Source organism: Cavia porcellus, unplaced genomic scaffold (assembly GCF_034190915.1).
Source record: "Cavia porcellus strain 051 isolate PalLab524CR breed Dunkin Hartley unplaced genomic scaffold, mCavPor4.1 scaffold_3, whole genome shotgun sequence".
NCBI lineage: Eukaryota > Metazoa > Chordata > Mammalia > Rodentia > Caviidae > Cavia > Cavia porcellus.
Genome location: NW_026947486.1, coordinates 45,176,987 through 45,203,330, shown reverse-complemented (window position 1 = coordinate 45,203,330; position 26,344 = coordinate 45,176,987). Strand labels below are relative to the sequence as shown.

Here is a 26,344-nt window from a genome sequence, read left to right as displayed (position 1 = left end):
AAATTCTATCTAGTTCTAAATTTCTAACCTAATGAAATAATCACAAATAATAGTGACAATAAATTTTTTGACAGCACTTGGTATCGTGGCACATGCCTGATTCCAGTGCTTGGGAGACAGAGACAGGAGGATCACCCAGGAGTTCTCAGATGCTGTGCAAGCACCCTGCCTCTAAGGTACACCCCAGTCCTTTTTTACTTTTTGAAATAGGTTCTTGCCTTTTACCCAGGCTGTCTTCAAACTTGCAATCCTCTTGCTTCAGTCCTCTGAATAGCTGGGATTAAAGGCATCACCATACCCAGCTAATAAATATTTCCTTATCAGGAACTGTTCTAAGAACTTTTAGTTATGTGGCAAAAGCAGGATACAGATATACACAGAGTGCTGCTGCACATGTACTGGTATGTATACATTTTCTTACATAAAACACTTCTTGCTGGCCTTGGTGATATACTCCTATAATCTTAGCACTTGGGAAACTGAAGCAGGAAGATTGCTGGGCCAGCCTGGGCTACATAGTGAGTTCAAGGCCATACTGAATCACCTAATAAGATCCTGTCTCCAAAACAAAAAGAAAACACATCTGTACTGAGTTTGTGTTAATCCAGGAAAAAAATATAGTTTCAAAATTACATTTAGCCCCTAAATTTTTTCATATTGTGTGAAAACTAGGAAAGAAAAAAAAGGAATATAACATAATTGAAGATTTTGTTTTTGTGATACTGAGGATTGAACCAAGGGTCTTTGCACTAAATTATATCACCAATCCATTTTTATTTTAAGACAGGATCTCACTAAATTATCCAAGCTAGGCTTAAATTTGAGCTACTCCTGCCTCAGCCTCCCAGAGTGTTGGGTTTGCAAGCATGTGCCCCTACACCCTGAGAGAGGTTGTTTTTAATATTGGTCATTAAGTATGTTTTCCTAGAGCTTTTATTGCTGTTACACACATGCATTCTCATATCCTTGTATTTGTGCCACTAAGCCAATCTTAATCGTCGTCCGTAGAATCAAAGTACTTCAAATAATGAAAATGTGCTTGAGCCTTGTGGGGTCAGTAATTAAATTCAGATCAGTAACTACTATGTTAAACCAAAGCTTGTGGAATTAGTAGAGAAAGCTTTAACTTGAGACAAAAATCACGTTTTTTAATTATTCAAATAAGGAATTCAGGGGGCTGGGGATTTAGCTCAGCGGCATAAGTGCCTGCCTTACAAACAGGCAGTTGTGAGTTCGATCCCTAGTACCGGTAAAAAGGAAAAAGACCAAAAAAAAAAAAAAAAAAACAAGGAATTCATATTCAGCAAGTTCAATAAGCAAGGTAGTGTTGTTATCTATGCATGAGTAAAGTGCTTTCAAGTAAGGCTATTGCAATGATGTTACCAGATGTCTTTAATATTTCTTAATAATATAAAGCCCCATAAGCTCCTGCCTTGCAGGCAGGCAGTCATGAGTTCGATCCCCGGTACTGATAAAAAGGAAAAAGACAAAAAAAAATAATAATAATATAAAGCCCTCCACTTTCTTTCCCAGTACTAATGATCAGATGCAGGATCCTTCCATATGCCAGGCAAGTGCTCTACCACTGAGCCACAATCCCGGCCCTAAACACTAAATTGTTTTTTCTTATTTTTTAGTTAGTTACATTTATTGGGACATTTTAGGTATACATAATGATCACATCCATCATAGCTAAATTATTTTTTCTATCTTCTTCTTATGTATTCCAAGCTATCCTGCAACTCATGATTTTCTTGCTTTAGCCCCTTCCAAGTAGTGGGATTACAGGCATGTGCCACCACAGCTGCCTAATACTAAATTCTTAAGTGTGATGTCTTTAATTTTTTGAAATGCACAGTATATAAATGGAATCATTGTTATACTGTGGAATATTATATATTAGAAGGCAAGACATACACTGGAAAATTAAAATAGGGACCTAAAAGACTGTTGGAAATTTATTAGTAAATTTTTACCTTTGGAAACATGTACTATGGTTTACACCCTGCTGGCCTAAGATAAGCTCTAGAAACCACAGAGAGAGCCCACTTATGACAATTAAGCTGTGCCAGGGGATGCATGTGCTATAGAACATCCTAAACAACCAAAAGTGACTCTAACTCAATTATAATTAATTATAATCTCATTTACATTGTGGTCTCTGGGCACCATGACTAGCCGTCAAAGATCTATCTGGGGACACAAAGTCCCCTCTCCAACAGAAAGACAGTGACTTGTCCTCGATGGGAGTGAATTGTTGTGCCAGTTCAAAGGGGGATTCCCTTTCTGTAAAAACTCAAGGGCTTCTTAACAGGTCTCTTTTCACTGGCCCACTCCTATTCTGAGGAGTGACCTCTGGCTAATAAATCTACTTTAATTCTGAAAAAATGATTTATGCCATGCTTTTTTACACTTAACCTTGTTTTACTCTCCTTTTCTTTTTCTGCAGTAATGTGTGTTGCTGGTATTGGACTTGTTGTATTATTCTTCAGTTGGATGCTCTCTATTTTCAGATCTAAATATCATGGATATCCATACAGGTATGAGTCTTATTTTTAGTTTATGTAGTGATTACTTGTACTTACAATGATTGGAGTTAATATGGCTTTGTAATGTTTTCTTCCTTTGCTGTGCTTTCAAACTATTCTAGTTTCTAAAGTAAAGAAAGCCAGGCATGGTGGCGCATGCCTGTAATCTCAGCATTTGGAAGGCTGAGACAGGAGGATCACTGTGAGTTCAAGTCAAGTCTGGGCTACATAAATGAGCTTAAAGCCAGGCTACCCTACATAGAAAGACCTTGTCCTCCCCCTCAAAAGAAAGAAAGAAAGTTTAATTTATATATGTTTATATATTAATTATTAATTTAATTATGGTACGATGGACGATATTAGTATGTGATTACCCAGAGAGCTTTTAGGGTTATTCTGATATCACCTAATTAAACTTTGAAATCTACAATGACTACAGCCTTTTTTATCATATAAATATATTCACATATTTCTTTTAAGGCATACTAACTTTTAAGGAGTTAGTATACTTCCCTCTTAAGGGAGAAATGATTTTTTAATGTTTTTAAAACATACTTTCTGGTTTAGATGGCATAAAAAAATTTGATCAGAAACCAGTTTGGCTGGGCGTGGTGGCTCACACCTGTAATCCCAGCACTCAGGAGGCTGAGGTGGGAGGATTGATGTGAATTCGAGACCAGCCTGGGCTACAAAGTGAGCTCAAGGCCAGCCTGAACTGCATAGCGAGACCCCGTCTCAAAAAAGACAAAAAGAGACCAGTTTGTAGAGAGCTTGACTTTAACAAGAGGCTAAAGCATGAGGAGCAAATGTTCAAACCAGCTTTGGATACAGAGGAGAACTTTGTCTTTTTTTTGTCTTTTTCGTTTTTATTGGTACCAGGGATCGAACTCACGACTGCCTGCATGCAAGGCAGGCACTTATGCTGCTGAGCTAAATCCCCAGCCCCTGAGAACTTTGTCTTTAAAAACAAAAGTAGTTCAGGGCTGGAGATTTAGCTCAGCAGCATAAGTGCCTGCCTGGCAAGTGCAAGGTCGTGAGTTTGATCCATGGTACAAAAAAAAATGTAGTTTAAGGTACAAATAAAGAGCAAAATAAAAGACTGATAAAAGGAAACAGGGAGCTCTTTTGGAAAGATAAAAGGGACTAAGATACTGAAGGGGGAGGGAGAGAGAAAGAAAATGTAAAAAGATGCATCACGTACATTACTAACTACCCACAATGAACATAATCTTTTAATGTCACAGATATGAGCTAAAATGAAGATGTGATGATGACGGTGAAGAAAAAAATGGGAAAAAGAGATCTAAAGTTGAAGGGAGGCTGGGTATTTAGCTCAGTGGCCTAAGCACCTGCCTGGCAAGCTTAAGGTCGTGAGTTCAATCCCCAGTACCACCAAAAAAAAAAAAAAGACTTGGAGGGTAAGAGGTGAATAGGAGGGAAAGAGGAATAAAAGGAATAAAGATATATAAGCAATGTGTACCCACTCCCTAATGTGAATATATATAATCATGTACCCCAAATTTACACTAATTTAAATAAATAAACAAGGAGGGAAAGGGCAACATAAAAAATATCAAGATGTGATATGTGGGCCAGGGTTATAGCTCAGCAGCACAGGTGCCTGCCTGGCAAGCTTGAAGTCATGAGTTCAATCCCTGGTACTGCCCCCAAAAAGAAAAAAAAAAAGATGAGATGTGGTATGTACATTTACCAACTCCTCACAATGAGTGTAATCATTATACACTGCAAACATGGACTAATAAAAATTTAAAACAATCTACATATTCTAAAAAATAATCCAGTTGTGGTGGTACATGCCTGTAATTCCAGCACTCAGGTGGCTGAGCCAGGAGGATCACTATGAGGTTAGCCAAGGCTACATGGTGAGTTCAAAACTAGCCTGTACTACAAAGTGAGATCCTGTCTCAAAACAAAAAAATAAAAAGAGATTGTTTAAGAAGGTGTACTTAGGGGGCTAAGGATTTAGCTTAGTGGTGTAAGTAACTGCTTGGGAAGTATGAGGTTGTTAGTTGAATCCCTGGTACCAAAAAAGAAAAAAGAGGAGGAGGAGGGGGAGGAAGAGGGGGAGGTGCAAGTGTAGGTGGAGGTGTGCTGAAACCAGGTGCTATGGTGTGTCCCTGTATCCCCAGCTACTAGGGAGGCTGAAGAACTACCCTGCCTAGCTTTGAACTTAAACAGAAACCTCCTTGGACCCTGATTCGTTTGTTTGTTTGTTTGAGACAGGATCTCACTATATAGTTCAGGCTGGCTTCAAACTTACAGTGATCCTCCTGCCTCAGGCACCCAAATGCTGGGATTATAGACGAGCCATCACACCCAACAGGACCCTGATTCTTGATTTATAACCTTCTAAATTTTTACTTTTATTCTGGATATGGTGGTGTACTTCTGTAATTCTAGCACTCTGGGATGCTAAGGTGAGCAGATTTCTTAAAAAATGCACGCGTGATGGCACATACCTGTAGTCCAAATACTTGGGAGGGTGAAGCAGAAGAATTGTTACAAGTTCAAGGCCAGCTGGACTGCATAGCGAGACCCTCTCTCAAAAAAATTGTGTGTGTTGGGGTGTGTGTGTGTGTGTGTGTGTGTGTGTGTGTGTGTGTGTGTGACTGAGACTGACTAGTCCAATGTAAGGCCCTGCATTCAATAATGCACCATAAAGCCAGGCATAGTGGCATACAGTTGTAATCCTAGCACTTGGGAGCCTAAGGCAGGAGGATCACCCTAAGTTCAAGGCCAGCCTGAACCACATGGTGAGAACTTGTCTGAAAAAAAAAAAGAATAAATGTGTGTGTGTGTGTGTGTGTGTGTGTGTGAGACTGCAATAATATTTATTTAATTAATTTATACTTTTATTCTTTCATATATATATGTTTTTAAATGATTGGGCCTCTTTAGAATACTGATTGGGATATAAGAATAATTTTGCTGGGGCTGGGGGTTTAGCTCAGCGGCATAAGCGCCTGCCTTGCAAGCAGGCAGTCGTGAGTTCGATCCCTGGTACCAATAAAAATGAAAAAGAAAAAAAAAAAAAAAAGAATAATTTTGCTGAGCCGGGCATAGTGGCACACTCCTGTAATCCCAATACTCGGGAGGCTAAGGCAGGAGGATCATTGCAAGTTCAAGACTAGCCTGGGCTACAAAGTGAGCCCAAGTTCAGCCTGAACTGCATAGTAAGACCTTATCTTAAAAAGACCAAAGGAGGGCCGTAGATTTAGCTCAGTGGCATAAGTGCCTGCTTGGCAAACATGAGGTTGTGAGTTCAATCCCTGGTACCAAAAACAAAAAATGACCAAAATAAAAAAAAAAAAAAAAGAATAATTTTGCTGTAAATTCTAATAGAATTAGTAATTATTTGATCACCAGGATTGATTCATTTATTAATTGATGTTTCTATGCAGGAGGTATTTTAACTTGAAAATATGTCTATCTTCTTTTGTTATAAGGCTACTTGATCTCAATGTTTCTTATATTTTGTTGTTGATACTCAGATTATCATACATATGCCAAAATGCTGTTAAAATCACCATACTACTTATTCATTAGAAAAGCCTTTTCAGAAACTAATAGATTGGTCTATATTTTTGTTTCAGCTTTCTGATGAGTTAAAAAGGATCCAGCGATATATAGACCCTGTGGTAATGGAAACTGAAAAACAAGAAGTATGTGTGTAATTGAAAAGAAGAATGCAACTTGTATATTTTGTATTACCTCTTTTTTTCAAGTGATTTAAATGGTTAATCATTTAACCAAAGAAGATGTGTAGTGCCTTAACAAACAATTTCTTGTCAAAATCATGAAGTATTTAAAAATTACTCTCCTCGGGGGCTGGGGATTTAGTTCAGCAGCATAAGTGCCTGCCTTGCAAGCAGGCAGTCGTGAGTTCAATCCCCGGTACCGGTAAAAACAAAAAAGACAAAAAAAAATTACTCTCCTCTTAAACTTCCCTTCCCAGTGAATTTTATGGAACATTTAATTTTGTAGTACTAAGTACATTATAAAAATTTTAAAACTTACTACTTCATTTTAATTACAACAAAGCTCACAACTATTTTAGTTAGTATGTTGATTATCTCATTTTATATTCTTTTCCAAAAGTAGAGAATGAAAGTTCTGACCAAGTATTCTCACATACCCATGCATTGGGAATCCATTCTTACCTTTTCCATGTTTGCCTGGGTGTGTATATTTTAAAATTTTTTCCTTTTGGACTGAGAAATTGTATGTGCTTAATGGTCCTCTGAAACTGGAACGTTATGTTTCAAAGTACAGGTCTCGCCTTTAGAAAGACTAGTCAGTCTTCCTGCATCTTTTCTACTGAAATCCAGTGCTTCTTGATAGCTGTAGATATTTAAAAAGTTTCTCTACAGGATTATGATTTCTGCATGTGCATAGTGTTCACTACCTTACATTTGGAAAGACTTCAGATTCATCCTGTCCCCTTATATTTCTTTTATTTAAAGTGATGTATCTCTAATAATAATATTTTTAGTGCTAAAATTCAGTATAAGATGGATATAGTGGCACACACCTGTAAATCCTAGCACTTGAGGCGGCTGAGCCAAGGAGGATTGCTGGGAGTTTGAGGTTGGCCTGGGCTGCTTGGTGAGTTGAAGGCCAGCCTGAACTACATAAGGGAAACCCTGTCTCAAAAAATCATAACTTGTAAATGGTCTAATATGTTTCTAAAACTTAGAGATCATCATTTATTTCATTTTTACCTAACAAAAATAGGTCAATTGTATTTAGGAAAAGAACTTCCTTGACATAATAAAAAAAATCATGAAATACTGAGTTATTACCTGTGTGTAGAAATTGAATGTTTTTTGAAACCTATTCTGTTTTTGCTATGATTTTAGCCTTTTTTTCTTTCCTGTAAAGTAGAGAACGCCAGGACAATGGTATGTACCTGTCCCAGATACTTGGGGAACTACAGTAGGAAGATGTTTTAGGGAATTATTTATTTTTGGTTTGGTTTGGTATTTTGAGACAGTATATTGCTGAATAATCCCAGCTGGCCTTGAATTTATTATGTATCCCAAGCTGGCCTCAGACTCAAATTCTCCATCCTCCTTCCTCAGCCTCCTAAGTGTTGGATTATAAGCAGGGGCCACCATACCCTGCAGGGGATTATTTGAGGTCAAATTGGTGGGTTTTGTTTGAATTTTGTCCTTTTATTATTGACAGTGGTAATAACCATGTATTAACCAAATTTTTGTGAGGAATAGTTTCATGGTTATCACTACATCTAACTGTGAAGACTAACGTAAACTGCCACTATTATAAAAGTATGAAAATTGTAGTTGTAAAAAAATATTAAAGACATCTTAGAAGTATTTCATTAGTAAGACACAGACTGCCTCCTGATGTTCACCAACTAATAACCTTCCCATGACATCTAGTATAGTAGAACAGAGGTTTGTGGAAACAGATTAATAAAATATGCCTTAGAAAAAATATTCTATGTGGATTTTCGTTTTTATTTTTATTAGTATTTTTGCTGGCCCGGTGTGGTGGCAAATGCCTATAGTCCTAGGATTTGGAATTAGAAGGCTGAGCAAGAGGATCACCATGAGTTCGAAGCCAGCCTGGGCTACATAAGTGAGTTCTAGGCTAGCTTAAATGACACAGTGAGCCAACTCTGTCTCAAAAAAGCCAAAAAGAAAAAAACATTCTGTTACTGGCTATGTAGATGCAATTCACCTTTTACTTTTTACTAGAACCATTTTTTGTTAATCACTCCTCTGAAAAGTCGAAAGTTTTGGATTCCTTATGTATTGTTCTTATACTTATCTCAGACCAAATAAATTTATGCTATGATTCTTTTGAAACTTGTATAAAGATATCTTGATTTGTACTAATAGTCCAGGGGAATGCTATGCAATCTGTATAGTTCCAGATAATTTGTCATGGTTGTTGAAAGATCCTTTTAAGAGCACTAGTTTTCTTCTGTAAAGAGAAAGGTAGGATTCTGACTAAAAGTTGTAGAGAATAGGTTTACTACACTTAAATTAGGGTTACATTTGTAGAAATATTGAAATTAGTTTTTATCCGAAGTGCCTTAAATAGAGCCTTGATTTACTTTTCTAGTAATTGTTTAAATATCATTTGTTATGCATTTTTAAGATTTTACTCAAAATAATACATTATAGTGGCAAAGATAACCAAATGTCTGTTTGGTTTTTGATCATATCAATAAAACTTTTACAACCTAAATTCTGAGTTTTTGATTACCATCTAAAGAGGGGATCAATTTTTTTTAGTAAATCCAAAATGGCTATCATAATATATCTTGTTATCTTTGAATAGCTGTCCATACCATCAGATACAATATTTTTTTGTCTTTTTGAGACAGGGTCTCTATGCAGTTTAAGCTAGACTTGAGTTCACTTTGTAGCCTCGGCTGGTCTCGAACTCACGATGATCCTCCTGCCTCAGCCTCATCAGATGTAACAAAACAAAACAATGAAAATGATATAGGACTTTAAAACAACTTTAACAATGGCTACCACCTTCCCAAGAAGATTCCCCAATAGATACTATATTGGGTATTGTTATTTCTAAATAGATGATCAGACTACCAGCTTTAGGCCTGCAGAGTCATTGAAACACTAAACACTAAAAGCATTACATTGTATTTTACTTTAATAGCTATCATCTCAGCCAGTGTTTCTCTGGATCAGCCAATAGCTTGGGGTTGGGGAATCTTAGCTCTTGTCTCTCAGCTCACATGCTGGAAGGGGACTAGCATCTGATTCTCTTCTCTATGGCCCATGACTAATGCCAATAAGGATCAATTTAAAATACCAAGGAGCGTGCCTATATTCCCATCATTCAGGAAGCTGAAGCAGTAGAACTGACAGAAGTTCAAGGCCAGCCTAGATTATATAGTGAATTAAAGGCCAGCTGGAACTACAGTGAGTCTCTCAAAAATACCAATTAATAACAGAACTAAAGGAGAATGGCAGGATTAGAATATTTCATTTTAAAATTGTAGTGAAATTAATGGGGGCGTTCCTTGGTTTTTTGAGACAGTCACGCTATGTAGTTCATGCAGGCCTTAAATTCACTATGTACCCCAGACTGATGTTGAACTCATGACAATCCTACCTCATCATGTAAGTGCTGTAATTACAGGTGTATGGCACCACTACCAGCTAGTAGGACAATTTTTATTCTTATTCTTTTCTCCTTGAAATAAAATGGACAATTTTCTTAAGTATTTCTAGATTGATACAAATTCTTAAACCAGGTGAGGTGGCAGTAATCCCAGCACTCGGGAGGTTGAGGCAGGAGCATCCTTGGGAGTTTGAGACCAGCCTAGGCTACAAAGTGAGCTGAAGGCCAGCCTGAACTGTATAGCGAGACCCAGTCTCAAAAAGACAAAACAAAAATTATTCTAGGAATCTATAAGTGGCATTTTATTAATGTTGTGATGTGTTAGATTAGTAAGAACAGCCCAAGGTGGCCATGATGGTGTCCACTTATAATCTCAGCACTCGGGAGCCTGAGGCAGGAAGATCACAAAATTGAGGCTAGACAGTGAGTTCCAGGCCTGTATAAACTACATACCCAGACCATGTCTCTCAAAAAAAATCAGAGAAAGGGATGAGTGGCAATTGTCTTTTTTAAAAATTTATTTTAGGGGGCTGGGGATTTAGCTCGGCAGCATAAGTGCCTGCTTTGCAAGCAGGCAGTCGTGAGTTCGATCCCTGGTACCGTTAAAAACGAAAAAGACAAAAAATTTATTTTAAAGAGAATAAAACCAAGGATAATAAAAACAATAAAACCAATCAAAACAAACCAGTGTAAGAGATACAGGACTTCAAAACATGAAATCAACAATAGTTACCATAATGCCTTTTTGTTGTCTTCAAAATAGCTGCAAATAGTTTCAGACATAGTAAAAATCAAACAGAATAGAAACAAAAACAAAATAATGAATGCAATAAAGGACTTCAAGCCAATAGTAAATCCAAAATTGCTACCACAATATATCTTTCTGTCTTTGAAATAGCTGCTCATGCCATTGTATTTTATGTAATCAAACAAAACAAAGAATAAAACCCAACCCAGCTAAACAATGAAAATGATATAGGACTTCAAAACAAGACAATGGCTACCCACCTCAGAAGGATATCCCTGCTAGGTGCCACAATGCCTGCTGCTATCCTCTGATGTTCAGACCACTGGCCTGCAAGGTCAGTGAAACACCAAAGCACCATAGGCATCCAATTATATTTTTCACCTCGATAGCTATCATCACAATCTGTGTTTCTCCAGATCAGCTAGTCGCTTATGGTGGTGGCGTGTGTGTGTGTGTGTGTGTGTGTGTGTGTGTGATTGGTTCTTTTTTTTTTTTTTTTTTTGAGACAGAGTCTATGCAGTTCAGACTGGCCTTGAGCTCACTTTGTAGCCTAGGCCAGTCTTGAACTCAACGGTCCTGCTTCAGCCTCCTGAGTACTGGGATTACAAGTGTGAGCCACCATCCCCGGCTTGGTACTTAATTTGCCCACCCACGTGCCAGAAGGGGCTGGGGTCTGGCTGTCTCCAGGCTGGCGGCAGCTGGCACATGGCACTGGTTCCCAGACAGGGCTTGCTTCCTGGGGTGGCCTTGATATCTCTCCCCGCTGTTCTCCAAGAACAGCACTGACGAATGGCAATTTTCAATATTGATCTATCTTTTGTCCCAGTCAGTGAACTCTTGTTTGTTGGGGGCAGTAGTGGGAATTAAACTCAAAGCCTTCACACTGAGCTGTATCTCCAGACTTCCTTTTTTAAATTTCTTTAGACATAAGCTGAGTAATGTGCATCATAACAAGGTTTGAGGGAGGCACATCTCATGCATGTGACATGAACACCCTCATCATGTTCATGAGCTGAAGAATCTAAATTTTTTTTTTGAGACAGAGTCTCACTATGTAGCTTTAGGCTGATCTTGAGCTCAGTGTGTGGCCCAGGCTGGTGTGCAACTAGCAGCATTCCTTCTGCCTCAGCCTCCTTAGTACTGAGAGTACTGGTGTATGCCAATATAGCTGCCTCACTGAATACTTAACTAGGTAATTCCCTTTTTTTTCCTGTCTTTTTGAGACAGGGTCTCACTATGCGGTTCAGGCTGGCCTCGAGCTCTCTTTGTAGCCCAGATTGGTCTCAAACTCACAACGATCCTCCTGTCTCAACCTCTCAAGTACTGGGATTACAGGCATGTGGCCCCATACCCGGCTGGTAAATTGATTACAGGCATGTGCCCCCCACCCAGCTGGTAATTCCATTTTGATGGTAAAAAATTGATTTGAAAGTTACCCTGGCAGATTATCAAGTTATATGAAACTAAACAAGAAGGGGCTGGGGATTTAGCTCAGCGGCATAAGCGCCTGCCTTGCAAGCAGGCAGTCGTGAGTTCAATCCCTGGTACCAATAAAAACGAAAAAGACAAAAAAAAAAAAAAAAAAGAAACTAAACAAGAATGCATTTGTACTTGTGCAGCAGAAACACTGGACAGGAAGTAAAGAAGTCTGTCTTTTGATCTATATTAGTTACTTTCCTGTGGCCAGGACAAAATAGCTGACATTTGCAATTTAAAGAAGAGAGGTTGGGGCTGGGATTTAGCTCAGTGGCATAAGCGCCTGCCTTGCAAGTGCGTGGTTGTGAGTTCGATCTCCGATACCAATAAAATAAGAGAGGTTTAGCTGGGTCTGGTGGCCTACTTGTGTAATCCCAGCACTTGGGAGGCTGAGGCAGGCAGATTGTGGCAAGTTTGAGACCAGCCTGGCTACAAAGTGAGCCCAAGGCCAGCCTGAACTGCATGGCGAGACCCTGTCTCAAAAAAAAAAAAAAAAAAAAAAGACAAGTTTGGGCTGGGGATTTAGCTCAGTGGTATAAATGCCTGCCTGGCAAGCGTGAGGTTATGGGTTCAATCCCTGGTACAAAACAAAAAAGGTCTTATTTTGCCTCACAGTTTCAGTGAATTTAGTCCATGGTCAGAAATGGCATAACAGTGCAAAGTTGTTTACTGTGTGGTGGCCAGGAAGCAGAGAGAAGGGAGGAGCTGCAAATGATACCCTCTTCTAATTCAAGCCCCCAGTGATCTGCCCCTTCTGACCAGGCCTCACCTTCAAATGTGAGACTTTGAGCCTCCTTTCAGATCTTAAACCATAACATTCACCCCTGACCCACAAAAGGCTCTGGTCCATCTCATTATACAAAGTACATTTAGTCCATCTCTTAAGAGTCACCAACATCTTAACATTTCTAACACTGCTAAAAAAAGTTCAAGTCCAGTGTCTCCACTGAGTCTCAAGGCAAACATGTAGCTTTAAGTCCCTGTAAAAATAAAAATAAAACAGCTTGAACATACAATGGCACAGAGTAAACATTCGTGAAGTGTTCCATATTTTAGGGGGCTCTTAGTTATAGTTATTTATTTATTGTTTTGTTTTCCCCTCTAATACAGAAAAGATAGATGTACATATAAGGCTTATATATGCCTAGAATTATACCTAAATGGTTTACAAGAATTGATTTTATTATGTGTGATAAAATGAACAATTGCACTGAAGAAAACCAGACATCATGATGGCCACTGATCATTTCTTATCATTTTTTTCAAAGTCCAATAATGCTTTTATTCTTGATTTTGATTGGTTTTAGTCTGTTTTCAATTGCTTGATTTTAATATGTATGATGGTGTGGACAGATATTTTGAAGAAAACAAGCAGCATTATGGGAGCCGTTATTGATTTCCTAGAGTCTGGTCTTGAAAGCCCTTAAGGCTATCATTCTTGTGTTTTGATTGCTTTTATATTATTTTGATTTGTATTAACTTATTGTGTGTGAAGGTGTGGACAACTATTTCAAAGAAAACAAGAAACATTATGATAGCCACTGTTGATTTCCAGCTGTCTTTTTCTGAATCCTGTGTTATTTGCATTGTTTTACTCTGTGCTGTTTTGTTCTGTTTTGTTTTGGTTTGCTTTGTTTTGTTTTATTCTCTTTAAAATAAAAAAAGGAATTATGTAATGAATAAAAAAAATAAATAAATCACCATAGTGTTATTTCTTGCTTTATTGTTCTATTATACAAACTGTTAATAAGGATCTATTTAAATTTCAAATAGATATAATTTGTGAAACCCAGGTTTGGTGCTCAGTTTAATCAATTCATAGGTAGGATGTTCAGTAATTAGATTTCTGGAGAAGCTGTGAAATGCTGATAGCACTCATTACAGCCACAAATCATTTAGTAATATGCACTGAAATATTTTTTTTTTGAAGCTGAATGTGATAGTACACACACTCTAGGGAGTAAGACAGAGAGATTGCAAGTTCAAGCTCAGGCTGTGAAATTTAACAAAATTCTGTCTCAGAATGAAAAATTTTCTGAAAGGAATAGGGATGTAGCTCAGTGCCAAAGGGCCTAGGATAGATCCCCAATAGGACAAAAAAAAGTTATTTTTAGAAAGGATGAATTTAGAGCCAGGTATGGTGGCTCATGCCTGTAATCCCAGCACTTGGGAGGCTGGGCAGGAGGATCTTTGGGAGTTCGAGAACAGCCAGGTCTACAAAGTGAGCTCAAGGCCAGCCTGAACTGCATAGTGTGACCCTGTCTCAAAAAGACAAAAAAAAAAAAAAAAAAAGAAAGGATGAACTTAGGACCAATATATTATTAAATCTTGATTTAAATAGATTGCCCAGTTCTGAGAAGAATGAAGTAAACACTGAAACTGTATGCTGATACTATTGAAAGTCAAGTCAAAAGGACCTTAGATACCATTTAAATTAATCCCTTCATTTTAACTACTGAAGAAAACCTGCCCTAGCAAAGTGAAACAGTAAAATAGATTTTTTTTTTAAAGTGGAGCAATTTACTCAAGGTTATCCCAAGGAAAAACCTATAGATTTCCCATTTTGCTGCGTATTATCCATGGATGGCATTTCACTTGTAGATGCAAATAATTCCCTGGAGACTTGGAAATCATAAGTAGTCCAGCTTGATTTCTTCCTGACATATATATAGATTGCTGTGAGAAGAATCCTAATGTAAGAGGCATTTCCCCTAGAGAGGCTTATGTGGGCTTCCTAAGGAAGTTTTGATTGACTCCGTAATCTGTGGAAGTAGAATTTGGGTGGGGAAACAGACTTTTCATCAGAAGGAGAACAAGAAAAATATCAGAGATATTACTTATCAGAATTTTGTGTCTGTACATCCCTTAAACTCTGTTCTCAACTTTTCCAGCACATAATTAGGGACCTAAAAATACACTGATTCCTATCACTAACCATAAGGGAAATGCAAATCAAAACCACAATGAGAGCCTGGGGTGGTGGCACAGGCCTGTAATCCCAGCATTCAGGAGGCTAAGGGAAGAGGATCCTTGCAAATTTAAGACCAGCCTGGGCTACAAAGTGAGTTCAAGGCCAATCCAAACTGCATAGTGAAACCCTGTCTCAAAAAGACAAAAAAAAAAAAAAAAAACCACACAATGAGACCATCGCATCCCATTATAGCAGACAATATAGAAAAAAAAAGTAAATTGGCAAGGATACAGAGAAATTGCAACCTTGTGTATGCTTACGGGAATGTAAAATGGTGTAGCAGCTATGTCAAATAGTATGGAGGTTCTTCAAAATGAAAATAGCAGCTGAGCATGGTGGCACATTCCAGTAATCCCAGCACCCTGAGAGACTGAGGCAGGAGGGTCGCAAGTTCAAGTCCAGCCTGGGAAACTTAGTGACTTAGTCACACTGTGTTAAAAAAAATGGAAAATGAATGAAGGTGAAGCTCAGTGAAGGCCGTACTGCAATAAATTAAATACATAAATTTCCTGGGTTGGTTTTGAATGGTATTTTTTCTGCTTCAGCCTCCAGAGTAGCAGGGATTATAGGCATGCACAAATACACCCGGCTTCCTCATCTCTTTTAATCAAAATTTTCTTTTTTGGGCTAGAGATATAGTTCAGTGGCACAGTGCCTGCCTGGCAAGTAAGTGCAAGGTCATGAGTTTGATCCCTGGTACAAAAAAAAAATTTCTTTCATAATCACTCTACATGGAAAAACGGAAACTAGAAGCACAAAGAATCCTCAATTCCAGTTCCTAGTCCAGTGATGCCTGGACTACATAGTGAGATTCTCAAAAACCCTCCCCACAATAAAGATAGTATTAAGAATAAATATCTTAGCCAGGTGTGGTGACACATGGGAGGCTGAGGCGGAGGATTATTGTGAGTTTGAGGCCAGCCTGAGCCACAAGGGGAGCTCAAGGCCAGCCTGAACTGCTTAGTGAAACTCTGTCTTAAAAAGACCGAAAAAAAAAGGAAAAACGATATGTATATTACAAAGACTTTTTCTCAGTCTGCAACATGTCTTTCCATTCTTTCTGTTGAGTGTCTTGCTATGTAGTTCAGACTGGTCTTGAACTCACCATGTAGCCCAGGTTGGGTTCGAACTCACAGCAATCCTCCCCTCATCTTCCCATGTACTGGTATGCACCACTGTGCCTGGCTCTCCATTCTTTTTATGTATTTATTTTTCTCTGCATGTGTGTGTGTGTAAGCTGAGGATTGAACCCAAGGCCAGGCTGTCTTTCTTTTCTCTTAGCAGTGTCTTTTACAGAGCAGCATTAAAATCTTTTTTCTCTTTGATACAGAGTCTGGTTATGTAGTTCAGGCTGGTTTTTAACTCACCATGTAGCCCATGCTGCCTCAATCTCACAGCAATCCTCCTACCTCAGCCTCCTGTGTGCTGGGATTGCAGGCATGCACTCCCATGTCCAGCTAAATTTTTAAGTTACTGATTAAGTCCAATTATCATTTTTCTCTTATTTTGTTAATGCCATGCTTTGGTAGGCAGGCACTGTGATAGTGAACAACATCCCTGGCCCTAAATGCACACTTTAAAAATTTTAAATACACTCAGTTTTTAAGTATCAAATACACTCACATGCTACCAAATATAAAAGATACCAAGATGTATACATTGAAAATATTATTTTTTACTCCGTTCCCCAGATGCCAGATTACCTTCCCTGGTGTTGTGGTTTGTATCTATATGTACCCTCTTCCCCACAAAGTCTCATGCTGTCCTAGCTGGAGCCTATTTATTCATTTATTTTTTGTACTGGGGCTTGAACTTATGACATCATGCTTGCCAGGTAGGCACTTATGCCACTGAGTTGTATCCCCAGCCCAAGTTGGAGCCTTTTGCAGGTGACAGGACCTAGGGTGTATGATGCTGGGATAGAGGATGTGATGCTGGGATTGATTCATTGTGTGATGCTAGGACTAAGGCTGTTTTACCCTTGAGGAGAGTGCTACCTGCCCTAAGGATAGGAGGGTTGGGGGCTGGGGATTTAGCTCAGCGGCATAAGCACCTGCCTTGCAAGCAGGTGGTCATGAGTTCGATCCCCGATACAGATTTTAAAAAAAAGAAAGAAAGAAAGGATAGGAGGGTTGGATAACATGTAGAGGATAGAAAGAGGGATGTTTGTGACTTGCTTCATGATATTTGACTGTCCTCTCCCCATCATGAAATGTTTGTCTCTGTGATGACCCTCTGTCACACCAACCCTCCCTTGGAGCCTCCTAACTATGCACTGAAACCTCTACAAAGTATAAGCTAAAAAAACTTTTCCTCCTTCAGATTTTAGTGTTGGGTATTTTGTTTCAATAACAATAGAAGTAACTAAGACAGATTTTGGTACCAGTAGTGGAATTATTACTGTGATTGTTTGTATCTGGTAATGTGATTCAGGAGCCTTTGAAATTGGCTTGTGGGGAAAAAAAAAGAAATTGGCTTATGGGAAGACTATGGAAAGACTTGGAGATGTCACCTGCAGAAGCAGCCCTGGAATGCCTTAAGTGTACTTGGTAGAAGATTCTGGTCAGCACTCAAAAAACCAGAATGTTGGTAAAAATGCTGCTGGTAAAGACCAGTCTCAGAAGGTTTCTTCTGGAAAGGACTTCATTGGCTGTTGGACGTCAGAACATGTGTGTTATGCCTTGGCAGAAAGTTTGTCTGGATTTTGCTTATGTCCAGAGACTTTGCCTGTGACTGAGATTAAGGGTGGCAGACTAATTAAATTTATAGATGAAATTTCAAGGCAGTCTAATGTTGAGGTAATGGCATAGCTACTGTAGGTGGCTTTTATCCAGATCTATGTCGAGAATTGAGAGCAAAGATCCAAGGAGAATGATTTAAAACGTTGTGAGTTTGGCTAGAAAGAAAGCTCCAGTAAAGTAATGGAGCAAAGATGGAACAGAGTACAAATTGGCCACTGAAAAGATTACCAAGAAAAAGTCAAGTATTTCAGAAGAGGACAATAGAAAACATTGCCTAACAACATCACAAGAACAGCAGGACAGGGGCTGGAGATTTAGCTCAGTGGCATAAGCGCCTACTTTGCAAGCAGGCAGTCATGAGTTCGATCCCAGGTACCGATAAAAATGAAAAAGACAAAAAAAAAAAAATTAAAAAAAAAAAAAAAAAAAGAACAGCAGGACTGTACTGTTTGCAGCCTCAAAATTGCAAAAGTGAAAGAATTTCCTTTGAGAGGAGAGCCCTCATTGCTTCTCGGCCTTTTGGCTAAGTTCAAGTGTGGAGAAGACAGCCTCAGAACACCATGTCCCAGAATAGCAGTGAGCTAAAGAATTTGTTCCTTGGGATTGGATTCAGAGTGCTCAGTGATCCAGGCACTCAGTTCCTACAGCCAATAGAAAAGGCAGCCTGGCTTGTGCTCCACCTGATAAGTAGACCTTGGCATCATCCACATGGTTTTACAGATGTGCAGAATTCAAGAGTTGTGGGGTCAAAAAGCCAGGCATGGTGGCTCATGCCTGTAATCCCAGCACTTGGGAGGCTGAGGCAGGAGGATCATTTCGAGTTCAAGACCAGCCTAGGCTACAAAATGAGCTCAAGGCCAGCCTGAACTGCACAGCGAGACCCTGTCTCAAAAAGACAAAAAAAAAAAAAAAAAAAAAGAGTAAAAGAGTTGTGGGGTCAAGAAGGTTTCCACCCAGAGTTCAGAAAAAGACTTGGGAGACCAGGGAGTGTGCCCCTGAGAGGGCAGTGTGTGAAACTGTGAGTGTGAAACTAAATGTGCAGTGGAGATCCTGGAAGTTTGGGGAAGCAAGGAGTGTAGAGCCTGTGAAGAAAGCTGCGAGGAGGAAAAGCCAGCCAAATAGAGAAGTCATAGGATCTACAACTATCAGCAGTACTATAGGGTTAAAACCAACAAGCCCCTTGAGCTCACAACTTGCCACAGATTGTGGGGATACTGGACATGGAACTACAGGAGTTCATATTTGCCCTGCTGGATTTTTTTTTTTGCTTTGTTCCCATTTCTTTTTATCTTCCTCTTTGTACCATTTGAAATGGAAATGTATATCTTGTGCCATTTTATTTTGGAAGATTTAAATGTTTTTGCATTTGTTCAGGGACTCACAGGTAAGAGTTTACCTTAAATGTGTGAGAGGAGATTTTGGATATGGACTTTTTTCAACAGTGTTGCAACTACTAGATGTTTGGCAAACTATTAAAGGTAACTAAATACGTTTTGCATAAAGGCATGCCTTTTAGAGGCCTAGAGCACAATGTTATTATTTGTTTAGATGTCTAGCCCAAAGCTTCATGGGATCATAGGTGGGGCTTTTGGGAGTTGGCAGGATGTAGGGTGTATGATTCTGGGATTAAAGATGTGATGCTGGATTGATTCATGGTGAGATGCTACAATTGAGGCTGTTTTACCCTGGGTATGAGTGCTATCCACCCTAAGGGTGGGTACCCTGGAGAAGATATAAGGGATAGAAAGGGGGATGTTTGTGACTTCCTGTATGCTACTTTGCTGTCTTCGCCCCACCATGAACTGTTTGTCCTCTGTGATGCCCCTGTGCCATGTTACCCTGCCTTGGAGCCAGCCCACTATAAAATGAAACCTCTGTAAAGTGTGACAGCTAAAGAAATCTTTCCTCTTTTAGCTTTGGATATCAGCTATTTCATCTCAGCAACAAGACAAGTAAGACATCTGGATAACTACCATTATGAAACAATTTTCTTTTTTTTTTTTGAGTTATTTTACTTCTTCTTTCCTGTTTTTTGTTGCTATTTATTTTTGAAACAAGGTCTCACTATATAGTCCAGGCTAGACTTAAACTCACTATCTTACTATATAAAACCAGGCTGGTCTTGAATTTGCATCAATCCTTCTGCCTCAGCCTCCCAAATGCTAGGATTATAGGAATATGCCACCGCACTTGGATATGTCTTTTCTTTCTTTGTGTCTCTTTCTACCTATCTCTCTGATGCTCTTTCCTCCTCTCCCTCCCTCCCTCCTAAAACAAATGTTAAAATAATATATACAATGTTATGAGACTTGCTTTTTAAATTTAACAGTATAACTAAGAAATCATTCCATATCTGTATCTAGACTTTCCTCTTTAAAAATTATTTTTATTTGAGTGTTGTGGCACACACATGTAATTCATCACTCTGGCAGGAAGACTGCAAGTTTTAGCCCGGTTTGGGCAACTTGCAAATTTGTCATAGGATGATGGCTTGAGCCTAGAAGTTTGGGGCCAGCCTGAGCCAAATGGAGAGACCCTGTCTTTTAAAATGAGATATAGGGCCAGGGATTTAGCTCAGCAGCCTAAGTGCCTGACTGGCAAGTGCAAGGTCATGAGTTCAATCCTTGGTACCAAGATAAAATATAAAATAAAATAAAATAAAATGGGATATAGTTGGGTGTGATGCTAAATACCTGTTACCCTAGCACTCTGAGAGGCTGGCACAGGAGAATTACAAATTTGTGTCTAGCCTAAGCGAGTTAGCAATTTAACAAAAGCCTATCACTAAATTAAAAAATAAATCCTGATAGAAGCCTTTGTTGACTATATTTGTAATTATCCTATTGATCTTATTATTTGGACCATGCCAAATGCTTTTATCTTTGGCCTTGTCTTATGCAGTTTTAGAGCTATACACCTACTCAAGACAAGAAGAATGCCTGGTATCTATTGAGGGCCTTTAGATAGAAGGGTATTTCTAACTGTCAAGCCAGATTAGTCATCGACCATTGCTCCCTCATGGTAGTTTGGGATACTTCTTCAGAGGGGTAAATGTTACAGACAGCTGAGTTAGGTAGAAATAGTATAGGCAATCAAACAGGGTTGGGCCCTAAAAGGAGTCAGTGCAGAAGATGAAATACCTTGCAACTGTGGGAAAGACACAGGCAGATCTGCTGAGGTCCAGACTGCAAGACAAAAGATGAAAAGATTGCACCCACATACTTTCCCTAAGGACAAACAACAGAAATTGATATTCCAAATAGTATCCGGATCACCTTAGGAAAGCCAGGAAGATCCACTTACCCACCCACTCCAGGAAAAGCCCCTGATGTGTTTCATGCCTGCTTGCTATGTGATTCACTTCCCCATTTGATCCTGATTTAATCAACATTATCTAAGTAATTATGCTCATAATCTTGTTGCTTGACCATGATTTTGTCCCACCTCATGCCCACCTTGTGATTTCCCATTTTTCTTCACCTTGGACCTGCCTCATCTCGTGGTTTTGCTCTATAAAATCCCTAGGAAAGGCAGGGTCCTCAGCATCCCATTTAGGACCCCTTATGTCTCTCTCAGACAGAAGCTTTCTTTCCCCAATAAATAGGTTGTTTCCAAGGTCTGGCTATTACAAATTCTGACGCTATACGCGAGGTAATGAGTTCAATCCTCGGCACAAAAACAAAAACAAAAACATTTCCTCAATAAATATATTTTGCTTTTAAAAATAAACAGATAAGGGGCTGGGGATTTAGCTCAGCGACATAAGCGCCTTGCAAGTGTGTGGTCGTGAGTTCGATCCTTGGTACCGATAAAAAACGAAAAAGACAAAAAAATAGATAAAAAATAAAAATGGACTGGGAATTTGGTCAGTGCAAATGTCCTTGGGTTTAAAGAATGGATAAAAAAGATACAGTATGTTCGTGCAGTGGAAAGCTACCCAACTATAAAGTAGAATAATCTCAAGGCTCCTGTAGGTAAATGGATGTAACTGGAGATCATGTTCATGGCTGAAACAATTTGAACTCATATGAGTGACCCTATTATATGAAACAGAAGGAGTTAATGGGATGCAAAAGCAAAATCATTAATGTAAGAACAAAAGGGAGGAAACACCTTGGAAGGAAAGGTGGAAACTACTGTCAATTTCTTATAGTCTTATCTTGAACTCTTGCATTGTTTACACAATTTTGTTAAGTTTGGCTTTGTTCTGCCTTGTTTTGTTAGATTTTATGCTGTCAGATGGTAGGGGCAGCTATTTTGAATATAGCAGGATATAGTATGAAAATCATGGTTTCCTATTATATTGCTTTGAGTCTTATAACGCTTTCATTCATTTGTTTGATTGGTTTTATTGTGTTTCATTTGATTTTATTATGTGTGATGGTATGAACAGCTATTTTGAAGAAAACAATACACTATAGTAGCCATTGTTGATTTACTATCATTCTGTATTGAAGTCCTACCATGCTTTTGTTTTCTGTTTCCATTGGTTCTACCCTGTTGTGTTTTATTTGATTTTATTATGTGTGATGGTATAGACAAATTCTTTGCAGAAAATGAGATATTATAGTAGCCATAGTTCATCGCCTGTTATTTGGTTTTGAGGTCCTGTAATGCTTTCGTTCTTTTGAATGGTTTTGTACTATATTGTTATGTTTGATATTATTGTGTGTGAAGGTAGGCTCTATTATTTTGAAGAAAAGAGACATTATGGTAGCTACTGTTGATGTCTAGTTGTCTTGCTGTGAAGTGCTGTGTTGCTTTCATTGTTCTGTTCCAATTTGCTTTGTTCAGTTCTCTTTTGTTTTATTCTCTTTAAAATAAAAATTTAAAAATAAAAAAATGTCCCTGGGTTCAATCCCCAGAAACACAATAAATAATGTATACATATATATATATATATATATATATATATATACATACATACTAATTGCATTCCTCATCCCTTGTCTACCAAATTTCTACTTGCAGTTTCTATGATTTTATGATCATTAAATACTTCATATGAGTAGAAGGATATACTATTTGTCCTTTTGTGACTGGCTTATTTTGCTTAGTGTGGTATCCTTATTTCTATCATGTTATGGCATGTGACAAAAATCTCCTAATTTTATTTATTTATTTAGGGCTTCTTTTTTCTTCTGTCTTATTTTTGTTCAACCAGGGATCAAACTCACAACCTGGCACTTGCCAGGAAGGCACTTGTGCCACTGAGATAAAGCCTGACCCTATCCTGTCTTTTTTGTTTTTTGAGACAGTTTTGCTATGCATTTCAGGCTGGAGGTGAACTCACTTTGTAGCCCAGATTGGCCTTGAACTCACAGCAATACTGCTGTAGCCTCCAGAGTGCTGGGATTATAGGCATGCGCCACCATGCTCAACTAAAATCTCCTATTTTTTTTATTTTTTCTAATATGATAGTATGTAATTTATCAACTAGTGATTTCTTAGTGTTTATTTTTTTAAAATTCTGTATTGTTGCTACCCTTTTTTCTTTTTGGATTGTGAGGAAGACTAGAAAAGGGATTACAATACTTGGATAACTGTATTCAATATTTGGGATTACAATAGTAAGGGACCCAAGAAACAACATATCTCTCCTAGAGTAACTTCTATGTTCTCATTCTAGAGATAAACCTCCCTTTTTGCATGTGCACCAAGCGGTCTCTGATCCCAAGACTCCACAACCACCCAAGCCTCCTCCATCCCCAGGCCCCAGTAAATCTTTCTGTCTCCGGTTTTACACAAGCAGGTGCTACTTCAAATCAGCTGTTAATGTGCCATTTTGCCCACCTCCTAAAACTGGTAAAAGTAGTTCCCTCCTTCAGCCAAAACTGGTAAAAGTAGTTCCACTTCTTTGTTCTCACTGAAAGCTGCTGCACCCCTATAAACCTCTCCCATGCCCTCGTTAAAGGCCTCTTCCTATTTTGCCTCCCTCTTCTCTCTCTTGCACTGCTTTAGATTGAGTACCAAAAATACTCAATCACATTTATCTGCTGATGGACAATTAAGTTATTTCCTTTTCTTGGTTATTGTGCATAGTGCTGCTCAGAACACAGATGTACAAACATCTCTTTGCTAAAGTGATTTGAGTTGCTTTGAGATTTGTTGTGCTCTTTTCTTGAAGGGCCAAGGCTTTAACCCAAGGTGTTATGGGTACAAAGCACACTCTTTACCACTGTACTACATCCCCAGGCCTTCAGTTGCTTTGGATATATACTCCAAAGTTGGATTGCCGGATTATATGGTAGTTTTATTTTTTATTTCTGGAGGAATCTCCATGCTATTGTACAGAATGACTGTACCATTTTATATCCCCACCAATAGTGCACATTTATCCAAATACTTTCTGACAATTGTTATTTCTTTTCGTTTTTGTTTTTTGAGACAGGGTGTTAATATATAGTTCAGGCTGGTCTTGAACTTGGCTTATGTAGCCTAGGCTGGTCTCAAACTCATGGGGATTCTCCTGCCTTAGGCTCTCAAGTGCTGAGATTACAGGCATGTGCTACCACAACCTGCAAAAATTGTTATTTCAATCTTTTTTTGTTGTTATTGTCCCAGAAATTGAACCTAGGACCTTTACACTGAGTTAAATTCTCAACTTTTTAAATTTTTCATTTCGAGACAGGTTTTCGCTAAGTCACTAAATTACCCGGCTGGTCTTAGACTTGTGATCCTTTTACTTCGGCCATCCAGGTACCTAGTAAAAAGTTTTATAATTTTTATGTCTTTTTTTTTTTTTGAGGCCTGGTCTCCAAAAAAAGTTCAGCCTGGCCTTGATTTTACTATCTGGCCCTAGCTGGCATCAAACTGGTGGTGATTCTCCAACTTCAGCATCCTATGTACTATGATTACTGGTATGTGCCATTACATCTGGCCCATTTTTATGCCTTACATTTGGTTCTTTTTTTTTTTTAGATGAGGTTTCACTATGCAGTTTAGGCTGGCCTTGAACTCATGTTGATCTTCCTGGCCCAGCTTCCCAAATGGTGGGGTTACAGATGTGTGCCACTGCACTCACCTTTCATTTAGTTCTTTTTTTTTTTTTTTTTTTTTTCTTTGTACTGGGGATCAATCTCACAACCTCGCACCTGCCAGGCAGGCACTCACACCACTGAGCTAAGTCCTCAGCCTGTAGGGAACACATATTCTTAACATCATTTATTGAAGACACTGTCCATTCTTTATTGTGTAGTTTTGGCACCCTTATTGAACATCATTTAGCATATACACAAGGGTCTATTTTTGGATTATTTTGTTCTATTATTCTATATATTTATATATTTGACTTTATTTGTCTTTATGCTAAGACCATCTCATCTTATTTACTATTGCTTGATAGTATGTTCTGAAATCAGGAAATGTGTGACTGAATTTCTTCTTTTTCATGCTTTGAGTCTGTGTGTGTGTGTGTGTGTGTGTGTGTGTGATGGGCCTGACAAAGCTGGTTGGTGAAATAAATGAGATCTGTTAATTATAAGATCCAAGGACAGCACCAAATAATTCCTAGGACTCAGTATATAGAACTTCTCATGGGCTCCCACAAGATGTGGACAGTTTGAAAGCAATGAGATGACATCAGGAACCTGCTATTGTGTCTATCAGACCAAGGTGTATTTTTTTTTTTGTCTTTTTCCTTTTTATCGGTACTGGGGTTCGAACTCATGACTGCCGGCTTGCAAGGCAGGTGCTTATGCCGCTGAGCTAAATCCCCAGCCCCCCCCAAGGTGTGTTTTTGTTTTTTGTCTTTTTTCCTGTTTTGTTCAGCCAGTTTGCTCTACAGGGCCAGTTTTTCTTTATTCCTTCACCCTTCACTTCTCAAATAAACTTTTGACACAGTTTTTGGCTTGTCTAGTCCAATTCTTTGTTCAAGGCAACAAGGAGCTACAATATGTTTAACTGGTGAGCCATTCTAAAGGAACTACTTGATAATGTATGTGTGTGCGGGTGTGTGTGCATGTATGTGCATGCATGTATCCACGCACATGCAATGGGGCTGGAGACCAAACACATCACCTCATACATGATAAACAAATGCTCTACCACAGAACTACATCCTCTATTCTTCATAATTGTTTTGGCCAGTAATTTCCCAGAATGTATGAGGCTCTGGGTTCAATTTCCACCATGGAAGCAACATGCCTTGATATTTTTTTTAGTATCCCTTGAGATTCCATTTGAATTTTAGGGTTCTTTTTTATTTCTTCAAGGAATATCACTGGCAGTTTGAATAAAAGTCCTATCTATAGGACTTTTTGGTCTGTGTGGGGATGTTGGTAATTGAATTCAGGGCGTTTACACTGAGGTACACCTGAAGCCTTTCTTTTTGTTTTTTGTTTTTTTTTTTAAACACTGTTATACAAACTGGGCATGGTGGTTCATGCCTGTAATCCCAGCACTCGGGAGGCTGAGGCAGGAGGATCGTTTGCAAGTTCGAGACCGGCCTAGGCTACAAAGTGAGTTCAAGTCCAGCCTGAACTGCATAGCGAGAACCTGTCTCAAAAAGGCAAAAAAAAAAAGACACTGTTACACTACACATTTCAAATTGGCCCTGAACTTGCTGAGATCCTCCTGCCTCAGATTCATCCAGAGTGCTGGGATTATAGGCATACACCACTGCCCCAGCGGCCCTTCTTATTTTTTATTTTGAGACAGAGTCTGGCTAATTTTCTCAGGCAGTACTTCAAATTGAAATTCGCCTGCCCCACTCTCCCAGTTGCTAGGATTACTGGCTGCA

General features: G+C 38.8%; 1 protein-coding gene and 1 pseudogene across 1 annotated transcript in view; one reads left to right on the top strand and one right to left on the bottom strand.

Moving 5' to 3' along the window:
• The window catches only part of Magt1 (magnesium transporter 1), a 64,652-nt gene extending 52,636 nt beyond the window's left edge, over nt 1-12,016 (top strand). Inside the window, exons 9-10 of the mRNA XM_005004168.4 lie at nt 2,450-2,540; nt 6,143-12,016. Of these exons, the coding sequence (XP_005004225.2) occupies nt 2,450-2,540; nt 6,143-6,158 (107 nt within the window). The 3' untranslated portion in view covers nt 6,159-12,016. The remainder of the gene's footprint in view (nt 1-2,449; nt 2,541-6,142) is intronic.
• On the bottom strand, nt 11,342-11,437 carry LOC111757173 (small nucleolar RNA U13; annotated as a pseudogene).
• Nucleotides 12,017-26,344: the final 14,328 nt, after the last annotated feature.